This window comes from Mustelus asterias, chromosome 10 (genome assembly GCF_964213995.1).
Source record: "Mustelus asterias chromosome 10, sMusAst1.hap1.1, whole genome shotgun sequence".
NCBI lineage: Eukaryota > Metazoa > Chordata > Chondrichthyes > Carcharhiniformes > Triakidae > Mustelus > Mustelus asterias.
The window spans coordinates 12688838-12711440 of record NC_135810.1 but is presented as its reverse complement, the minus strand read 5'-3'; the positions used below and the strand labels follow the sequence as shown (position 1 = coordinate 12711440).

General features: G+C 45.4%; 1 protein-coding gene across 2 annotated transcripts in view; it reads left to right on the top strand.

Moving 5' to 3' along the window:
- Positions 1-22603, top strand: part of LOC144499529 (Krueppel-like factor 12) — a 267217-nt gene that overhangs the window by 189191 nt on the left and 55423 nt on the right. The window contains exons 4-5 of one of the 2 annotated variants that reach the window (XM_078221576.1): positions 15593-15697; positions 19676-19805. In XM_078221576.1, coding sequence (XP_078077702.1) covers positions 15593-15697; positions 19676-19805 — 235 coding nt within the window. The remainder of the gene's footprint in view (positions 1-15592; positions 15698-19675; positions 19806-22603) is intronic. The other variant, XM_078221577.1, reaches the window with a different exon arrangement.

Below are 22603 nucleotides of genomic sequence, written 5' to 3'. Positions count from 1 at the left end.
TTTCCCCGTAACCTTTGCTCCCCTTACCAATCAAGAATGCATCTATCTCTGTCTTAAATACATTCAATAACCTGGCCTCCACAGTCTTGTGTGGCAATGAATTCCATAGATTCACCACCTTCTGGCTGAAGAAATTCTTCCACATCTTGGTCCCTTAACTCTGAGATAATGCCTAATCAGTTATACCACACATCTCTTTGTGCAAGCACAATATTTTGTTTTTAAATGTGTGTGGTATGTTTCTGATTTTAAGATGAGCAGAGAAGGAGCCAGGCCACCAGGCATTTGGATTTATCTCCCACCAGAAATGTCTGTCTGTGACACCACCAGAGAGACTGCGCAGATAACCGTCGTTATCCAACATCCTCCTGATTCCTTCTTGTGTTAGCTTAGTGTTCAATGCTGGCAGAGTAGGGCTGATTATACTCTGAGCAGACGCCTGGTCCTCTATCAGTTGTGCAGCTTCGTTACGTGACGTGGTTCTGGACAAGATCCAGGCTCGTTTTGCTAATCAGAGTTCTAAAAGGAGGTGGGTGTGTCTGAACGGATGTTGAGGCTCACACCCAGAGTGTGAGAGTGGATACCAGGGTGTTGGCTGCAATTTTTTTTCTTTACTTGACAAGTATCCTGTTTTAGCTCTGGTGAAGCACAGGGTCATAGGTTCAGAATATTGTTTTTTTTTCGTATTTTCATGCCTTGCAACTTGTGGTTGAGAAGGCCCTTGTTCCCTTTGAATTTATGCTGCATTTTTTCTGAAAGTTGTACAGAAAATAACGTTAACAGTAAAGCATTTGTCACAGTTGGAGGCCAAAGGAATGATCATTGCATTGCAGTCATTAGAACAGCTTCATTAGATAGAAAAATATTGTCCATTAGATAGAAAAATATTGTCGATTAGATCACAGAGAGGCCAAAGATTGTTCAGTAAAGGCGCCGGAATGTGGTGACTAGGGGATTTTCACAGTAACTTCAATGCAGTGTTAATGTAATGATGTGGAGATGCCGGCGTTGAACTGGGGTGGGCACAGTAAGAAGTCTCGCAACACCAGGTTAAAGTTCAACAGAATTTTTTGCAAAATTTTGGCCTGGACTTGCAAAATCCTACTAACTGTCCTGGCTTGAGACAATTCACAACTCTTTAACCTGTGATTATCCCTCTCTCAACTCGCATTGTCTGTACTGTAAAGACTTGGCTACCTGTTAAGACTCGCGTTCCGAACATTATCTTGCAGTTGAGTCTGTCTATACATGCCGTGTTTGTGAACCCAACTCTCCAGTCACTTGATGAAGGAGCAGCACTCCGAAAGCTCGTAATACTAAATAAACCTGTTAGACTTTAACCTGGTGTTGTGAGACTTCTTATAGTGTTAATGTAAGCCTACTTGTGACACTAATAAATAAACTTAAAAGAAGTTTTTAATGTTCTGATACTCGACAATTGCTACAAAGATTTACCCTTCCAGCAGACGGTTCAAAAAATGGATCACACTTTCACATATCCAAACATAAAAGAAACCTGAGCTAAACTGGTTCTTTGATTTGCCCATATCACAAAGTGTCTGAAAATAATAATGAACATAAAAAATTGGAAGGGGGAATAATAAAGAAACTGGGAACAAGTCCATAAAATCAAGAAACTAGAATAGAAGCGGAATATAAGCTATTAGGGAAAGGTAAATAAGTTTAACCTTTTCTTACTTCATGATGGAAGTAAAAGCTTTTCACTTTTGGGAATTGCGGGCCAGAATTCTCCGGCCGTTCACACCGGTGGGATTCTCCAGTCCTGCCAGCAGCGCACCCCCGTCTGCGGGTTTCCCACCGGCGTGGGGTGACGTCAATGGGAATTCCCATTCACAGCAGAGGAACCAGAGAATCCCGCCACTAGCAAACAATGCATCACCTCCCACCGGCAGGAAACACACGGCTGGGAGGCCGGAGAATCTCACCCATATTGTCTGAAAACCTGTCTTTAAGGCGAAGAGATGTTCCCAACACTTCTCCTATAGGATGTGAGCCAATAGTGTCAGATTGCCCCCATTTGGCCGCAGATAAACGAATCTCACTGAGACGGCCGCAAGAATAGTTGAAGTTGGAAAGCCATACAAAATGTGGGCTGGATGAAAGCAATCTGCCCTGCCGCCGCTAGGTCTTGCTGCCGGGCTAATGGAGGAGAGAATGAGACGTCCATTCCTCAGTGGAAAGAAGCCTTTGGAATCTGATTAGTCGGCAGCTCTGGTGGCGGAGGCAGCGCCAGAGTTTAGTAGTGGGCACTGCCAGGACTGCAGGCAAGAGCAGCAAGAAGAGCTGCCGGGACAGGGAAGTCCTGAGCTTTTAGGGCAGAGAGGGATCCAAGAGTCCAGGGAGATGGGAGGCGGGGCAGGTTTTGGAAGGCAGCCACTGAGGAATGGCCACTGAGGCTGCCACTGGGGTAGCACAGTGGCACAGTGCTTAGCATTGCTGCCTCACAGTGCCAGGGACCAGGGTTCAATTCGGGTCACTGTCTGTGTGGAGTTTGCACATTCTCCCCGTGTCTGCGTGGGTTTTCTCCGGAGGCTCCAGTTTCCTCCCACAGTCCAAAGATGTGCGGGTTAGGTTGATTAGCCATGCTAAATTGACCCTAGTGTCAGGGAGGTTAGGAGGATAAATATGTGAGGTTACAGGAATAGGGCCTGGGTGGGATTGTGGTCGGTGCAGACCCGATGGGCCGAATGGCCTCCTTCTGCACTGTAGGGATTCTATGAATGAAGGAGGCCTAACATCTTGAAGGTGGAATCCCTGATGCGCAAAGGGCACTCCCCGAATGAAGTACGCCACCTTCATTCCTGCCCTCTTTCAACTTGGCCTCAAAAATACAGCCTGCCCACTCCTGCCCGCATGCCCACGCCAACCATATTAGGACGCGGGCAGCGTAACATTGCAATCAAATCATAACAAGCTCAATTGACATTTAATTCTTTATATTAAAATGGCAGATGGGCTGCCAATTTCGGCACCCACCTAGCAGTTAATGCGGGGTGGGGGGGGGGGGGGGGGGGGTGGGGGGCGGGGGGGCAGAGCTCGGTTGTGGGAATGCGGATGGTGGACTGGGCACCACCCCACCGTGTATCATGAATGTCCATGCCAAACACATGCCTCCCGTAAAACACAACTCCTCCAAAGCGGGGCAAAGTATGTTGCTGGGGCAGAGAAGAATGAGTTTACTCTGCATCTTAACACGTGATGCTTGATCGAGGTGTGCTTGGTGCTGATACTTCAACTGCTTGCATTATTCAGTGCTAACAGCTCTCATTTCCATCTGGGGAACAATTTCCTTTGGCAAGTTGGAGAAGTTAAATATCGCTTTTTTGTATTACCAATAGGGGATTTTCACAGTAACTTCATTGCAGTGTTAATGTAAGCTTACTTGTGACACTAATAACTAAACTTTTAAAAAAATCCTTTTGTATTACTCACCCTTTTTCCGATTCTATATTATACATTTATTATAGATCTTGTGCATCTATTGCAATCTCCATTCTTCACATGGGTTTATCTGCATTTCAACAGATTGGAAATAAAGAAAGCTGTTGCATCGAGAAAATTTCCCAAAATTGCGAGCAGAAAGATTCCTGCACGTTAATTAAATAAGGTGCAAATGAATCATTTGAAATTATTTGCAGGAAGCAATAATCGCTCACCAGGGAGAGCACTCTAATCCAATTAGCACAAATTGCATTATAGGACTGCTCCTGTTAGGAAAATGAAGATAGTTTTAAGGATATATATTTGTATTGGTAAACATCAGAAATAAAGGCAGGGGGGAATTATCTGCGCACCCCCGCAGTGTGTATCACAACAGCAGGAGGCGACTCACCATTACCTAGTGGTGGGGTCTTCTGGTCCCACCAGCATTAATTGGATTTCCCACTGAATTCACTCCCGCTGTCGGGAAAATCACCGGCAGGAATTCACCATCAGTGGAACCAGATGATCCCACCAGTTAGAACAGCCAGAAAATTCTGGCCAACGTATAGTTTTAAGTGGGTTTAATTTAATGTTTCTGTGCCTGGAAGAGTAATCTTATAGTTAGATTCATGCCGGACAAAGGTATTAATGGGGGTTGGTTTCAATTCCAACTGTGATTCTATTGTGCTTAGAGAGAGCTACAGCATGAAGAGTAAATAAACTAACAGTGGTTGCTTAGCAACTGGGACCTTGTAAAGTAGAGAAGCTTTTAAGTTTTAGTTTAGTTACTTTGATTGTTGTTGGAGATAGGGTAGTGAGAGAGAAGGCAGCTCTCACAGCTCTGCTAGAAGCAGTTTAGAAGGCTAAAGAGGGAACATCTCACTCAGCATTGCTAGTAGAAAAGCCATACAATGAAGTAATGGTTAAGAAAATAGATACTGGAAATCTAAAGCCCAGCTAGTTAAGGAACTAGAGAAATTTCCAAAATGTCTGGAGTTAATGGAACAGAGGAAACCAGGAACCAAAGCAGATTGCTGTTCAGTAAAGTCACAGAGAGTTGAAAAAGCACTGGATCGTGAGAGGCCAGGAAGATGTCTGCAGTTGTGTTAAGGTTGGTGAGAAATTACTAAACTTTAGGAGGCATTATTTGAAATAATTATGGAAATCGGTGGCTGGACTCGGAGTTTGTGTAAAATCCTTTAAGGCAAAGGAAACCTGAAGAGAGCTGTAAAACCCGAAAGCGAAACCATAATGGAAGCAGTGAAGAAAAAGCATAATTAAAAAGATTTGGGAATGTGACGTTTGAAAACGGAATCTGAAATCACTCATACGGAACCTGGAGTTCAGTGAGACAAGGTGGCTCATGGTGTAAGAGTCATCTAGGGGATATTAAGGAGAAATCCACAGACCTTCACTTGGGTTCAGTGGGGAGTGTGTTTTACTACAGTCATCTTGTGTGCATAAAAGGGACTTTGTGTTTAAGAGAACATTGTAGCTTAAGATATACTTTGTAATCTGTGTTAATCGTAAAATCTATGTGCAATTGTTAAGCTAAGGGGGGAGTAAAGGAGTATTGTATCAAAATCCAATTTTTTCATGTTTAATCATTTTTATTCTTGTTGTTAAAACTAACTAGCGGCCTTGTAACTGCATGTTTCATAAAAAAAGGTAAAAGTTATGGTCTGTTGAGTCATTCTGCTATATTCCTGTCCAGTTATAACACCAGCTGGGATCATAACTGCAACAGATCGAGGCCGACTTGATGTAACTTGAATCAACAAAGCTTTATTGACAAATAAAGAATAATATATATGTACAACAAGGTCAGACTAAATTACAATGCAATTGTCCTATCCCTGAATCAAACTTCGAGTCCCTCCTCGACCCGAGGTCCATGCCCTCCTGCAAATTGGCCCTGTTTCCCATCGGAATGATCCATAGGGTCCTTGCCAATCATGTGGCCCTCGGGAAATGCCCTGATCTTAAAGGGCCATGCTCCTACAGTAACACTACCTTTTCAGGGTTGATTGAGCCCCATAACGCATGTGAAACAGTCAAGGGAGTTTATGTGGGAGTCATAGAACCATAGAATCCTTACAGTACAGAAGAAGGCCATTCGGCCCATCAAGCCTGTACCAACCACAATCCCACACAGGCCCTATTCTCGTAACCTAACACATTTACCCTTCGAATCCCTGCTAATCCCCCTGACACGGGGGTCACTTTAGCATAGCCAATGCACCTAATCTTTGAACTGTGGGAGGAAACCGGAGTACCCGGAGGAAACCCATGCAGACACGGGAAGAAAGTGCAAACTCCACATGGACAGTGACCCAAGGCCAGAATTGAACCCGGGTCCCTGGCACTGTGAGGCAGCAGTGCTAACAACTCTGCCATCATAATGTATTGAACTGTGCTGTAAAGCTTACTGTAAGCTCACACCTATCATAAAAATGTCTGAAAACATTAATCTTGAAGTGTTCCGTTGTAATAGCTCGGTTGACAATTTGTGAAACATTATTGGAGGATTTTGCTGATAGGATATACAGGTCTGTCTAATTGTATGCAGGTCTTGTGCAGTATGTTTGAGATCATTAACTCATTGCGAGGCTTATATGGCGCAACCAAACCAGGAACAAGAATTACATTTTCAGTCACACTTTGGAAAGTGCTTGATCACCCCAGCTACCTTGTGGAGTTGCCCTAACAGCTAACAATGGAGGCCACAACTCTTAATATGGTCGGATCATCTTATGAAATGATTGCCATACAGAAGGAGGCCATTCAGTCCATCACGTTCAGAATGGTTCTCTGCAAGTGCAACTTACCCAGTCCCACTCCCCAAGGTCAAGAGAAATGGTCGAGAACTTCAAGTTTTTAGGTGTCCAGATCACCAACAACCTGTCCTGGTCCCCCCATGCTGACACTATAGTTACGAAAGCCCACCAACGCCTCTACTTTCTCAGAAGACTAAGGAAATTTGGCATGTCAGCTACGGCTTTCACCAACATTTACAGATGCACCATAGAAAGCATTCTTTCTGGTTGTATCACAGCTTGGTCTGGGGCTCCTGCTCTGCCCAAGACTGCAAGGAACTACAAAAGGTCATGAATGTAGTCCAATCCATCACGCAAACCAGCCTCCCATCCATTGACTCTGTCTACACTTCACGCTGCCTCGCAAAGCAGCCAGCATAATTAAGGACCTCATGCACCCCTGACATACTCTTTTCCACCTTCTTCCGTTGGGAGAAAGATACAAAAGTCTGAGGTCATGTATCAACTGACTCAAGAACAGCTTCTTCCCTGCTGCTGTCAGACTTTTGAATGGACTTATCTTGCATTAAGTTGATCTTTCTCTACATCCTAGCTATGCCTGTGACACTACATTCTGCACTCTCTCCTTTGCCAGAATGATAGGGAGTGGGATAGCTTGATCTTGGTTTCGAACAAAGCTCGGCACAACATCGAGGGCCAAAGGGCCTGTACTGTGCTGTACTGTTCTATGTTCTTTCCTTCTCTATGAACGGTATGCCTTGTCTGTACAGCGCGCAAGGAACAATACTTTCCACTCTATGTTAATACATGTGACAATAATAAATCAAATCAAATCAAACCTTTTCGCTGTAGCCCTGCAGATTAGTTTCTCTTCGGATAATGATCCATATTTCCTTTGAAAGCCATGATTGAATCTGGCTTCATGCACTCTCAGGTAGTGTACTCCAAATCCCAAACACTCACAGGGTTAAAAAAAAGCTTTTCCTCATGCCGCCATTGCTTCTTTTGCTAATCACCTTAACTTGGTGACCTCTGCTGCTCATCCGCCTTCCACTAATGGGTATAGTTTCTCCCTCTCTGCTTCACACAGCCCCCTCATGATTATGAACCCCTCTATCTATTCTCCTATCAATGGTGGCACAGTGTTTGTGCCACCGTACCGCCCTTATTATTTGTTTTTTTTTAAATAATTGTAATGCTCCTTTAAGGGAGGTATTTGTGGAAATAATATCAGTAGGGAATTTCCTGCAGTGGAATAATCAGAAACTGGCTGGAATGGAAAGGCTGGGTGAAGTAAATTCAGCTTGCTCACTGGTTGATGTCATTTGGTATATGTGAGCATCAGTGAAAGGTAGAGCAATTGTTGCTCTTTAAAAATTAATTAAAATCCATTATTACCCTTCGAGAAACATGAATCCTCCTTCAGTAAAAACAGCCGGCAAACTGAGAAAACGCCATACATGTAGTATCAGTTTAAAGAACACATGGTGTCCTGTCAATTTTGCTTCAAATGTTGATTGAATTCCAGAGGTACAGCTCACATTATGGCTTCTACATCTTCTCCAGCTGTATAAACAGGAACGCTGCACTGCCAGCATATTCCGAGCACTCTGACTCGATGTAAACAGGTAATAAAATACAGTAGTTAAATCCTCTGTTGCTGGAAAAAGATCATAATACATCATGGTACTGGCTCCAAAAGGGAATGGGCAGGCTCAGTTTCAAGGGTTTTCTCGTAACAAGAGATGAGAAGACCTTAGAAAGGCCCCATTGTGTGTTTTATTCCTGCTTAAGGAGACTCCGGGGCCGGACTTCCCCGTGGGCTTGTGAAAACCCAACCTGAGTGGTTTTGCACCTTCCGAAGTGGACACCTGACCCCTGTGAGAGTTTACCTGGGATTTTTTTGTCTGCTCACTCAGGTTTGCAGTGCATCTTGTGAGCCGTGATGGAGGTTCATGAGGAGTACGGGTGCAGAGATGGACCAGTTAAATTGTTCGCCTCAGTTCTCCAACATAGTAACCCAGCTCCCAACAGTGCTTAAAGGCCCCTTCAATCTCACACCTCTCCCTCCTAAATCCACCACCCATGGCCCCTCAGATCATCCATGCCACCCCATGGCCCCTCAGTAATAAAAGCAAATTACTGCAGATGCTGGGATCTGAAACCAAAAGAGAAAACACTGGAAAATCTCAGCAGGTCTGGCAGCATCTGTAAAGAGAGAAAATAGCTGACATTTCGAGTCACGATGACCCTTTTTGTTGACTGTAGGGTGAGGGAATGAAAGATGATTCATAGCCACAAAAACAAGGGGAAAGGCTACTAATGCTAAGGCTCTCTCAATGCTTTTGTGGCTATGACTCATCTTTCATTCCCTCACCCTGCAGTACGAATATCTCCCATTTTCTATGCCTTTTAGCTTTGACAAAGGGTCATCTGGACTCGAAATGTCAGCTCTTTTCTCTCCTTACAGATGTTGTCAGACCTGCTGAGATTTTCCAGCATTTTCTCTTTTGGTTCCATGCTCCCTCAGATTCCCTTCATGCCCTCCTGTGTCCTAGCCACTTACCCAGTATGCAATATGTACAGTCTTCAGTAGCTGTGCCGCACCAATGGAAAATATTTTACACTCCTTGGGAACAAATAGCCTCATCCCATCTATTAAAGCCTTCATCAAACACACTATCCTTGATACTGAAAAGAATGCATTCCACCATGTGAAAAGTCCTTGCCTTTCCGACAAAATCCAATTATCTTGTGCCATCAAACCAAAAGCAATATCAAAGACACAATCTGTTATTAGAGCTACTTAAAGCTGTCATCCATTAGCACGTGAAACTCATCCAAGCATTCATAATGGCCACAGCTGTCCAAACATTAGACTACTTCCTGAGATGGAAAGATCAGAAGGTGCTCATTTTAATTTCAAAGCACAGTGCCTGTCAATCAACAGATGGGAGTAGGTGCGTCAAAGGCATGTTTTACTTTCAGTCAGCCAGAACTGTCATTCCATTGAAATCACAGTACAAAAGATGACAGCACGGGCTGGCGGACATTTTGCAATGTTTTCTACAGCATAATGCTGCTTTCTCCATTGGAAAAGTCCTCTAATGCATGTCAATGCTGGTCAATGTGAGGTTTAACTTACCTTTGCAGGACAGATCGCTATGATCAATCACTACATTAAAAATACATCTTCAGTACAATGCAGCACCTAACAGTGACATTTGAAAGTATCAAAGCATTTAACATTTGTCGTTCATAATATCCCCATCTCATCAGCAGACAGTCCATTTTCTTCACAAACTCTCAAACCGGGCGTGCTTTTAATGGGCTTCCAGCACCAGACAAAAGTGGTGTGTGGGGAAGAATCCGATTTTCGCCCCCAATGGGGAAAATGACATCAGCGGGAGTCTGTGTGCGTGTTGTACATTAAGCCATCCCCACCCGCAAAAAGGCCAGTGGAAAATGGTGCAGGATCAGAAATGGAGAGGAAAATCGGATTTCCTCCAAAAAAATAATAAAAGCGCGGCCATTTGCGCACTGAAATGGGCTTCCACATCCAGTGGCACAGTGGTTAGCACTGTTGCCTCACAGCACCAGGGACCCAGATTCGATTCCCAACTTGGGTCACTGTCCGTGCGGGGTCTGCACATTCTCCCCTTGTCCACGTGGGTTTCCTCCGGGTGCTCCGGTTTCCCCACAGTCCGAAATCAGCCACCACAATCAGTCAGAACTACAAGATCTGAACAGACATGGTGCTGGTTCTCATGTAGTTACCAATATAAATTCTCCATTTACTTCTGACCTAGGCTCTTCCTCCTACATGAACCATGTTATACATCCTCCTCCGACTGTTACATCTTACCATTGTAAAATTCATTATCCACAAGATTGTATTTTGAAGAGCGGCGAGTATTTTATACTTAGATTGAGTATCTCTTAAGCATCTACATAACTGGTACAAGCGCCTCTACTTCCTGCCCCATTCGATTACCGGCTTGAATTATCCACCAAGTTTCGTTGCTAATAAATAGAAATGAGATGTTCCACCGGACTAGTTTCAGAGCAGTATATTTGGACTCTGCTCTCTTAGTTTTGTATTTGGGCAACTGGTGATTCACAACTCCATTGGCAGCTCTGTAATTGGGTTTTATGGTTGAATTCATTTCTGCAGTTTTGGGTGTCATTATATAGGTGCTTTTGGATTGATGTAAAGCATTTGGAGCGGGCATCAATATAAAGATAACACTGGGATGAATTTTACAACCCTTCCCTCCTGCTGTCTTCCCACCCACCCCACCAATAGCAGGAATAGGGGTTTAACGCCCAGCAAGCAGTTTCTGTGAAGAAAGCCTGCCCTGGAAAGTAAGCTGTTTGTTCTACCTTAAAAGCAATCCCAAAGATATATAACTGCCTGATGTGGTAACTTTTACTGGATGTTTATAGTTTTAAAATCTATAAGGTGTTGTGGAACATTCGGAGAGAATTAGCTCAGAAGGTAGGTGTGATGACTTCAGCCAGGCTAATGAGGTCGGCTTGCTAGAGTATGAACTGCCTGATGAGTCCTAATTGATGGTTAAATCAGGGAGCCTCATGCTCCCTATTTAAAGCAGGTGTGTCAGACTCCCAGTCTGCGTTCAGCAAGGAGCAACTGGAGAGCTGGCTGTGTACAGATGTATGGTGTAACTTGGTGGTGGGACTTTCGCCTCCGTGGAGTTATTACAGTAGGCAAGTAAAATTATTTGGAATTGTATATAATCAGTGATACAGTCTATAGCCATTGTAGGGATTTTATGATTCTAATATCTCCAGGTCTCTCTGTTCCTCCACTCCATTTAAAATTTGAAAGGGGAATGATTTTAACTCTCTAAGTGAATGAGTTTTGAGTGAGTTAAAATTGGGCCCACGATGTCAGCACACTAACATTCAATGCTGCAATGCCAGCTCGCTTCTTTCAGGCCTATTGAACTCAAGGGTAGCAGCTCAAAGGACTGAAGCTAGGAGGCTTAATGTTTCAATCCATTGTTAACAGATCTGAATCCAGAATGAGAAATTTAAAAAGCACAACTTGAGAACCTTGATCTGATTGTGACAACAGATTACAGAACCTGAGGTGAAGACAACACTGGAACCCGAGAGCGCAATCCTTAGATACACATTTTATCAAGGACAATGGTCAGAATTCTCCAATCACGCATGCTCTGCCGCTGCTGCCAGCGAGAGCGGAGAACTTGGCGCTCACCCCAATCTCCGTTCATTGCAGCGGGACTGGAAAATCCCAACTGCAGATGAGGTCAGAGAATTCCAGCCAATAAATCAAACATTGGTCACTCTGAAACTTTTCCATTTCCCAGACATTATTGCTTAACGTTAAGAGAGAACCAATGACTGTGCAGTCAATTTCTAAAGTACTCTGATGTCCACCTCAGCAGTTTATAGACCCAGCTTCATGTTTGATTCCAGTCATTCACCACAAAGTGTTGGGTGTAAGGAATGGGATATGCTCCGTTAGATCACTACCCCTTATCTTTAGCATGCTTGGAAAAGGTTGGAGCTCGGCCACTTTGTTAAGGGCAAGGCTGATGGTAAAAACTAAGTTACTCTAAAACCCCAGAAGGGGAATCTGAAAAAAAAACTGCCCTCAACTGTATTGTTGCAATTTGGTACAATGCGAGGAATGGTTTGAAATCCAGTGAAGGACGTCCCAGACGTTTTGTGAAGGTTTTAAATAAAATAATTGTTTATTAAGTAATAAAATAAACAATAATAACATCAACTCCAAAGATGTGTGGGTTGGGTTGATTGGCCATACAAAATTGCCCCTTAGTGTGAGGGGAACTAGCAGGGTAAATACATGGGGTTACGGGGATGGTGTTTGGGTGGGATTGACGTCGGTGCAGGGACAAATGGCCTCCTCCTGCACTGTAGGGATCACGTATTTACCCTGCTAGTCCCCCTGAGTCAATTTAGCTTGGCCAATCAACTTAACCCGCACATCTTTGGACTGTGGGAGAAAACCGGAGCATCCGGAGGAAACCCACGCAGACAAGGGGAGAACGTGCAGACTCTGCACAGACAGTCACCCAAGGCCAGATTTGAACCCAGTCCCTCGTGCTGTGAGGCAGCAGTGGTTGCCACCGTGCCACCCTTAAAATGCCTTAATCTCTTCATCATCATAGAATCCCTACAGTGCAGAAGGAGGCCATTCGGCCCATCGAGTCTGCACTGAATCCCTGACAGAAGAATATCTTACCCAGGTCCTAACCCCCCACCCTATCCCTGTAACCCCACACAATTACCATGGCTAATACATCTAACCTAGGCACTAAGGAGCAATTTAGAATGGCCAATCCACCTAACCTGCACATCTTTGGACTGTGGAAGGAAACTGGAGCACCCAGAGGAAACCCACGCAGACATGGGAAGAATGTGCAAACTTCACACAGTCATCCGACGTTGGAATTAAACTCGGGTCCCTGGCGCTGTGAGGCAGCAGTGCTAACCACTGTGCCACCATGCCGCTTAAGTAAGGATGTATGCTGAATTCTGCTCCTTTCAGTTCCTGGACCATAGTGAGTAAGGAATAAGAACTGGGGATCACTCGTTCTATGAAATGACAAAAGTACATTGAAAAAATATTTCTGTAAATATTTTCCAAAACTGGAGTAATTTTTTCCCTCAAGTTATGAGCCGATCCACAATCATACTCTGATGTGTTATCCCCTTTCTTTATCATTTAGATCTTAATTATTCAGCAGTGTATATAATTTTACATTCAGGTTGATTTAATGGCAGCATCCACATTTTCAATGGCTGATGTAAAAGATTTGTGTTGTCTGTTACCCAAACACCCTCTGTCAAAGAATGGGAGCTGCCAGTTTCCGAAGGTATCCCAATCTGTTCTTTTAGCCACAGGGTTTCTGGTGGGATTTCCCTGGTCACCACAGAGTGTGAATGACTATGAATTGAAGCAAATTAAACATTTGAAAAACCGGATTTAACTAAAACAGCTTTCTTACATGTATTTACATGTGTTACAATGTTCAGCCAAAATGGGATTTCAGAAGTGGTGTCACATTATTAAGATAAATTATACAACACACAGGGGGAATTCTCCCAAAAAAATTGTAAGTGTCGAATTTGCGTGCAAACTGCAGTAATTCACGCTGTTTTGTTCAGTGGGTGTTCAGAAAAGAAGCTCCCACACTCTGTGCACTGCAGAGGACGCCAGTGTGAATGTCATTAAATTTCAGGGGGCCTATTCCCGCTGGAGAGACTGAAATCAGCGCGCTGAGGGGGCCACTGCGCGTGTGTCGATTTGGCAGTGCCAAGATCCGCGCATGCACAGTGGCCCCGCACTTGATGGCCTTAAGATTGCTGGCCAGCCCCATGACCCCCGCAAAGCTGGCTCTCTGCTCTCCCCCCCCCCCCCCCCCCCCCCCCCCCGCCGCCACCCCCTTCCCCCCACCACGGCCCGATCGCTGGCTCCCCAAGCATTCCCGGCCCACCGTGATCTCCAGAGCAGCCCCCCCCCCCCGCACCGCAGTCCTGACTCTCCCCCTGCAGTGCCAACCCTCCCAGCAGACTGGCTGCAACCCCCAGCCCACCCGAATTGCTGGCCTCCCTACTTGCCTAACCAATCCCTATGCAGAATGGCAGCGGGACCCCTTACCCCCCACCGATCTCCCCTGAGCCCTGCCCCCATCAACCTTCCCCCCCCCCCACCCCCACTGTCTGCCACGCCCCCTTGACCCTGCCCCATGCCTGGTGGGCAGTGCCGAGGTGCCCCCTGGGCATTGGAACTTTGCCCCTTGGGCAGTACCAGGGCGCCCAGGCTGACACTGCCAAGGTGCCAATACCCAGAGGGCACTCCCCACCCCCGCTGCAGCCCGATCCTCTCGGGGGCCCCGATTGCCCCCCCCTTCACTCCAGTGGTGTAGGGCCGCTAGCTCCCTGAAAGTGGGAGAACTGTAAACCCCGCTGGTGTGAAATACTCCTAGCGGGGGGGGGAGAGGCGAGCGGGCCCAGAGACTTCAGTCCCGGGCCTGCTAATTGCAGTTAAAATATATTGAAATTACTACGTGCATGCATTATGCAGCTCCGTGCCTAAGTCCGGCACTGGGAGACGCGCTGGGGACCGGATGCCTAGTGTGGATCTCACAAATCGGATGCCACCTGAAGCTCCTGGCCTGCTGTGCTAAAATATCAGCGCAGCGGGATGGGAGAATCGGCCTCTGTGTGTTCGTGTATTTTCATTTTGAACAGATTTTAAACTTTTGCTAATTATTTCTGCATCTTTACCCGAGTGAGTTTTAGCAATAAAACTAACTCTTCACTTGTTAAGATACGTGGCCCAGCCTATTTCTTTACCGAGCTGTACTAATTTATTGGTAATACCAGCTCCATTTTTAAATTCAAAACCTCTTATAACCCTCTCCAGTGGCAGGATTTTCCAGCTGTTATTGCTGGCAAGATTTTCTGGTCCCGCTGAAGGCAACGCCCGCCACCCGCGCCCGCCACACACTGCTCCGTAGCAGGTTCCTTGGTGTGCGTTGGGCACCCATGCAGAATGACATTGACGCCGGTGGGAGTGGAAGATCCCACCACTGGGACGCCTCTGTCACAACACGCCATGATGGTGGGGGGGAGGGGGGTGGGAGAATCCTGCGCCCCCCCCCCCCCCCCCCCCCCCCCCGAGTGGGGCAAAGAGAGGAGTCAGTTTGCCCCCATTCATATTGTCGCAACAACATAATCAACTAAGCATCAACACTGCAATACATAACACTATGATGAGGCAATTTAGCATGGCCAATCAACCTAACCCGCTCATCTTTGGACTGTGGGAGGAAACCTGAGCACCCGGAGGAAACCCATGTAGACCCGGGGAGAACGTGCAAATCCCACGCAGACGGCTGGAATAGAACCCAGGTCCCTGTCGCAGGGAGGCAGCAGTGCTAACCACGGTGCCACCATGCCATACTGGATTCAAAATGTTCCAAAGAACAGTCATATTGGACACAAAATCCCACCCAAGGTCAACAGAGAATTCCGTTTTGTGCGCCTCTCCCGCCCTGATTCCAGGGCGGGCGTGCTGGTAAAATTCCGGCCAATATGTTCACTCTGTTTCTTTCTCCACAGATGCTGCCAGACCTGCTGAGCTTTTCCAGCATTTTTTATTAATTAATGTGCTGTGAAAATTCCATCAACACTAACAGGATAGAACTCAATTAATCCATCCACATTAAATGGTAGCAATTTAATGAGTGCAGATGTGTCCACACTCCTTCCCCGATGTTCTGTAGGGAGCTGGAGCAAATACACTGGATATTTTACAATATGTATATAATGCTGTTTCTTCCCTTCAATTATAGTGGACGCTCAACAGTGCATTGTGAAAAAACCTTTCGGCCTGCAGCCCCACAGCATTGTTCCACACAGCCATTCCTGGCACCATACTATAATTGAAGGGGAGATAGGTAAGTAAACGGCATGAGCAGATATGTGAACTACGAACAAACATTTCCCACCCTCCCCCCGCAACTTTATAACCGATTTGTGCCCTTTCCTCTACCCTTTGAACGCTGTAGGCTCCAATACATTTACAAGGAGGAGGAGGGTAGGGAGTGAGGAATGCTGGGAAAAGCCAAGGTACCCACCGATTTCAGAGACCAAGAGTTCTGGGCTTTCTCAACAACAGGACCTCATTAACATTCCCTTTGTTCCTTTTCCTGCCCAGCTAACAGCTAAACGGATAGAGAGGTGGGAACAGCAGCAACAGGAGCCAACAGCCAGGGCCCTTACCAATCCCCTGTCCATCATGTTAACATTGAGTTCCACTTATCTAAAACCACAGTAGTGTTAATATATAGTGGAATAACCAATGTAAGGAAAGGCATGATTAACACAAGATGAATTTAAAAGTCAAAAGCTTCATCAAAGATACAAGACAAAAGTAACATAATTGCAGGTGTGATAAAATAAAATATTAAAATATATAGGGTTGGCACAGTGGTTAGCACTGCTGCCTCACAGCGTTAGGGACCCGGGTTCAATTCCGGCCTCGGATCACTGTCTGTGTGGAGTTTGCACATTCTCCCCGCGTCTGTGTGGGTTTCCCCCGGGTGCTCCGGTTTCCTCCCACAGTCCAAAGATGTGCAGTTTTGGTTGATTGGCCGTGGGAAATTGCCCCTTAGTGTCAGGGGATCGGCAAGGTAAATATGTGGGGTTACAGGAATGGGGCTTGGGTGGAATTGTGGTCAGTGCAGACTTGATGGGCCAAATGGCCTCCTTCTGCACTGTAGGGATTCTCTGATTGACAATAACTGACTTCTGATTTCCTTCAACTGTCCCATCGCCCCACTTTTAGGCAATAATAGTACTATTGTTTTTATTTTGAATGTCTTCTAAAAGCAGTGCGGTATGCAAGTTGTCAGGAACTGGGTGGGTATTACTTCAGTTGAAAGGCAGATGGTATCTTAGCGCCTTACCAAGAGCACCATCAAAGTTTAACATTAAGATCACTCTGATTAATACACGGTAAAGAAAAATTAAAAACCTCCTTGCGAAGAAAACATCTGACCTTGGGTTGTACAGGTGCTAAGGTTCTGAATGTTTGAGATAAGAAACTAACTACTCCTCTGGCATTTTCTGCTTTCTATTTAAGTTTGACATCGGTTAATTTCAAAATGTGACAGAACGTGAATGTATTCAAGAGGCGGCTGGATATAGCACTTGGGGCGAATGGGGATCAAAGGTTATGGGGGTAAAGCAGGATTAGGCTATTGATCAGCCATGATCGTGACGAATGGTGGAGCAGGCTCGAAGGGCCGAATGGCCTCCTCCTGAATAAGATAAGAAAATAATCAAAAAGGCTAATGGAATGCTGGTGTTTAAATCTAGGGGGCGAGAATACACGGGGATTTCAGACTGCTGGTTGGACCAACCTAACATACTGTGGACAGTCCTGGTCACCACACCTGAGGAAGGATTTATTGGCCTTGGAAGGAGTGCAGCAAAGGTTTACAGGGCAGATTACAGAAACTGAGGATGCATTACTCAGAATTTTGAAGGTTAAGGGATGATTTGATTGGAGATTCTAAAAGGAATATACAGAGTAGATAGAGAGAAAATATTTTCACTTATTGAGCAGTTTAGGATGATGGGGCTGCAAATTAGACAGGCCTATCAGGAATGAAGTTAGAAAACACAAAGGGATGATAGAGCTTTGAAATTTGCTTCCACAATTTTAACATAGAAACTAGAAGCAGGAGTAGGCCATTCAGCCCCTCATGTCTGCTCCGCCATTCATTTTGATCATGGCTGATCATCGAATTCAATATTCTGATCCTGCCCCTTCCCTCCACCCCCATATCTCTTGAGCCCCAAGACCTATATCTAATTTATAGAATCATAGAATACTACAGTGCAGAAGGAGGCCATTCGGTCCATCGAGTCTGTACCAACCACAATCCCATCCAGCCCCTATCCCCATAACCCCCATGCATTTACCCTAGCTAGTCTCCCTGACTAAGGGGCGATTTAACATGGCCAATCAACCTAACCCACACATCTTTGGACTGTGGGAGGAAACTGGAGCACCTGGAGGAAACACATGCAGACACGAGGAGAACGTGCAGACTCCACACCGTGACCTAAGCTGGGAATCGAACCCGGGTCCCTGGCAGCAATGCTTGCCACTGTGCTGCCCCCAATTTCTTCTTGAAATCACACAGCGTTTTGGCCTCAACTACTTTCTGTGGTAGTGAATTACATACATTCACCACCCTCTGGGTGAAGAAGTTTCTCCTCACCTTAGTTCTAAAGGTTTACCCCTTATCCTCAAACTGTGACCCCTAGTTCTGGACTCCCCCACCATTGGGAACATTCTTTCTGAATCTACCCTGTCTAACCCTGTTAGAATTTTATAAGTTTCTATGAGATCCCTTTAAATCTGAGATTGATAAATGCTTCTAAATCAAGTGCGTGAAGTGATATGGTGTGACAGCGGATGTATAGAGTTTGGTCTCAGACTAGCTATGATTTTATTGAATAGCAAGACATGTTCGAGAGGCTAAAAGACTGCACCGTGTTGTTAAATTTCCATTGGTGTTGGATTAAGCACAGGGATTATCTTGCTGCTGATGTAGATTTCACATGGCTGATTCAATTTCTTTTGGGACTTTACGAGTTCATAATAATTGTATGCTGATATCTTCAAGGCGTCAATCACATTATCGTGGTACATCTTGGTGTCGCGCAGTAATGTGTAAACAGTGCCGACACCTCCTTAAACGCAGTAAGAAGTCTCACAACACCAGGTTAAAGTCCAAGTGGAATTTAATCTGGTGTTGTGAGACTTCTTACTGTGTTTACCCCCACGTCATGACCTCCTTAAATGAACAGCGAGTCACTAATAATGGGAAGCATTCTTTCCAAACGCAAGGCATCTGTCCTGAACATCTGACTGAACAGATTACTGTCAAGGGTCGTACCTGTGTGGCATCCTCACCATGAGAAAGGTATATGAGCACCTCAGTAGGGTTTGCCCTAAGTCATAGGGTGGAATTTTCCCGTCCTGCCCACCGCGGGAATCGTAGCGGGCAGGGCACGGACCAAGCAAAGGTCCGTTGACCTCGGGCGGGATTTTCCGGCCTTGGGATAAGCACAGCCAGAAAATCCTGCTCTTAGAGTTCTAGAGCACAGAAAAGGCCCTTCAGCCCATCGAGTCTGCACCGACAATAACTACCACTAAAGGCACACTAATCCCATTTTCCTGCACTTGTCTCATATCCTTGAATGCTATGATGTTTTCAAGTGGTCATCCAACTATTATTTAAAGGTTGATGTTAAGAAAAAGAGCTATGGGTGGCATTTTGCAGCTTCCTCCACCAAACACCATCACTGCCCACCTCCCCCAACACACATGCACGCACGCACACACACAAAATGGGCGGGATTTTCCGTCCGCACTCGCCCAAAAACTGGAAAATCCTTCCCGACATCAACGGACTGTTGCATGGTCGCCTCCACCACCGTCCTCCCCCTGTCCCCAACCCCACCGCCCATTATGGTTCCTGTGGTGGGCGGGATGGAAAAATTCCCCCCAATGTGTTGTCTGCTGGCTAAGGCAGCTCGCTATTATTGGCTGCCAGCGGTACCTTCCAGTCCCACCAACATTCACGGTGATTTGTGTGGCTCAACTGTCCCACCACCGGGGAGCCCGCCGCAGGTGGCCGCCTTCGGCGGGACCGGAAGATCCTGCTGGCGGGTAGGACTGGAAAACCCTGCCCTGTGTAATCAAAATATTTATTTCTGAATGAGTTGAAATGTGGAGCTTTTGATGAGCTTTAATCCGACAAATGCTGATGTTTAATAATAAAAGGAAAGAATATGAGGTGATTTGTTAGACGTGTGCTAGCCGTTATTAGGCAATGATATGTATCTATTACCTACAGCACAACTGAGGAGCTTGTCACCTGGCCGTATCAAGAGCGATAGCGAAGATGATGATCTGCCAAATGTGACTTTGGACAGTGTTAATGAAACTGGATCCACAGCGCTCTCTATTGCACGAGCTGTACAGGAGTGAGTACAACTTTTCCTTTGCACTTTACACATGTTCCGTAACCTCGAGACCATTCAAAACTCTGCTACCTATATCCTTACACGCATCCAGTTCTGTTCACCCCCTATGCTCGCTGACCCCGACACCCCCCCCCCCCCCCCCGACCCCATTGGCTCACAGTTCAACTATACACGTTGATTCTTAAATTCTCATCCTTGCTTTCAGATCTGTCCATCACCTCAACCCCACCTCATCTCCAGTCTACTGACTCTGTCCTCTTGAACATCCCAGTGTTCGTTTCACTCCCACTACCGGCTGTGATTTCAGCACCCTCCCCACTCCCCCCAAGCTCTGGAGTTCGCTCACTAAACTTTTCATGTCCCTCTTTTCTTTAAGGTGCTCCCTAAAACCTGCCCCTTTGGCCAAACTATTGCTCATCTGGCCTCATGTCTCCTTATGTGACTCAGAATCGCAGAATTGTTACAGTGCAGAAGGAGACCATTTGGCCCATTATGTCTGCACTAGCTCTCCAAATGAGCTTTATAAGGGAGGCGATAGCCTCGTGGTATTATTGTTGGACTATTAATCCAGAAACTCAACTAATGTTCCGGGGACCTGGGTTCGAATCCCACCACAACAGATGGTAGAGTTCGAAATCAATTAAAAATATCTGAAATTAAGAATCTACTGATGACCAAGAAACCATTGAGGAATGTCGGAAAACCCATCTAGTTCAATAATTCCTTCAGGGAACAAAATCTGCCGTCCTTACCTGGTCGGGCCTACCTATGACTCCAGAGCCACAGCAATGTGGTTGACTCTCACCTGCCCTGAGCAACGAGGGATGGGTAATAAATGCTGGCCAGCCAGCAATGACCAGATCCAACAAATGAATAAAAAAAGTGTCTTGGTGCCATTCCCCTGCCTTTTCCCCGTACCCCTGCACATGTTTCATTTCAATTAATTATCTAATGACCTCTTGAATGCCTCGATTGAACCTGCCTCCACCTTACTCATCGCAGAGGGTGGTGAATTTGTGGAACTCGCTGCCCCATCGCGTGGTGGTGTCTGATTCATTGAATGGTTTCAAGAAGCAGATAGATATGTTTCTAATAAAAGATAAGGGATATGGAGAACAGGTGAGGAGGTGGATTTGAGACCAGGGAGAGATCAGCCATGATCTGATTGAATGGCGGAGCAGGCTCGAAGGGCTGAATTTGCCTATTTCTGTTCCTAATTCCTGTGTTCCTAAATCACCTCTTAGCTTTCTTCTCTCCTAGGAGAACAGTCCCAACCTCTCCAATATATCTTCATAACTGAAGTTTCTCATTCTTTGATCCATTCTCGTAAACCTCTTCTGCACTCTCTCCAATGTGTTCACATCCTTCCTACAGAGTGTTGTTGGGAACTGTACACAATATTCCAGCTGTGGTCTAACTAGTGTTTTGTATATGTTCAGCATAAACTTCTTACTATTGACTGTGTCAAATGTTTTTAATAACACTTGTAAATCACCTTGGGGCATATTGTTATTTTATGAGAAATAGTTAAATTAAAATAGTTATTCTAAACAAAGTTTTACTTCCCGATTATCTGTGATACTAACATTGCGGCAGAGCCTCGATAAAATGTGAATCTCCTAAACACAGATCATGTACATGCCTGTGGTATATCTAATTGTTATAGTACATAGAAAATAGGAGAAGGAGTAGGCCATTCGGCCCTTCAAGCCTGCTCCGCCATTCATTATGATCATGGTTGGTCATCCAACTCAATAGTCTGATCGCGCCTCCTCCCCTATATCCTTTGATCTCCTTCACCTCAAGTGCTATATCAACTGCTTCTTGAGAACTTACAATGTTTTGGCCTCAACTACTTTCTGTGGTAGCAAATTCCGCAGGCTGACCACTCTCTGTGTGAAGACATTTCTCCTCATCTCTGTCCTAAACTGTCTACCTTGTGTCCCTAGACTGTGACCCCTGGTTCTGGACATACCCACCATCACGAACATCCTTTCTGCATTTACCATGTCTAGTCCTGTTAGAATTTTATAGGTTTCTATGAGATCCCCCCCTCACTCTTCTGAACTCCAGTGAATTCAATCCTAACCGACTCAATCTCTCCTCGTATGTCAGTCCCGCCTTCCCAGGAATCAGTCTGGTAAACCTTCTTTGCACTCCCTCTAGAGCAAGAACATCCTTCCTCAGATAAGGAGACCAAAACTGAACACAATAAACCAAAACTGTACACTGCATGAGGCGTACATAACATTACATTTTGTATATAATTCTTTCTAGTTCTCAGAATGTAAGCAGGTGTTTCTAAGAGTAGGGTTTTCTGACCGTGCTCACCCCAAGATTGGAAAATCTCACCTGAGGTCAATGGACCTTTGCATGGTCCTGTCCCGCCTGCTATGATTCCTGCGGCGGGCAGGACAGAAAAATTCTGCCCTAAAAGTATATTTCAAGAAATGTTCTGCTCATTATTCTCAGAATGTAAGGGGCCATCTACTGTTGTCATTTAAGAAAGTATGAGTACAATTGTCCAATTCTTATCCCTATCAGGAACATATTATTAAAATAATGCGATTATATATATTGCTACGTGCATTAGCCCCTATCCTTCCCAAGGATTTCCCTGCAGTCACTCTAATTGCGTCGCTCCAACTGACTTAGCTGTCAAGTGTATGAATAGAAAATGCAGGAAACACTCAGCAGGTCAGGCAGCATCTGTGGAGAGGGAAACAGAGTTAACGGCTAGAATTTTACCGGCACGCCCGCCCGAGGCTCGTAAGATCATGCTCGAGGCCAACGGAGAA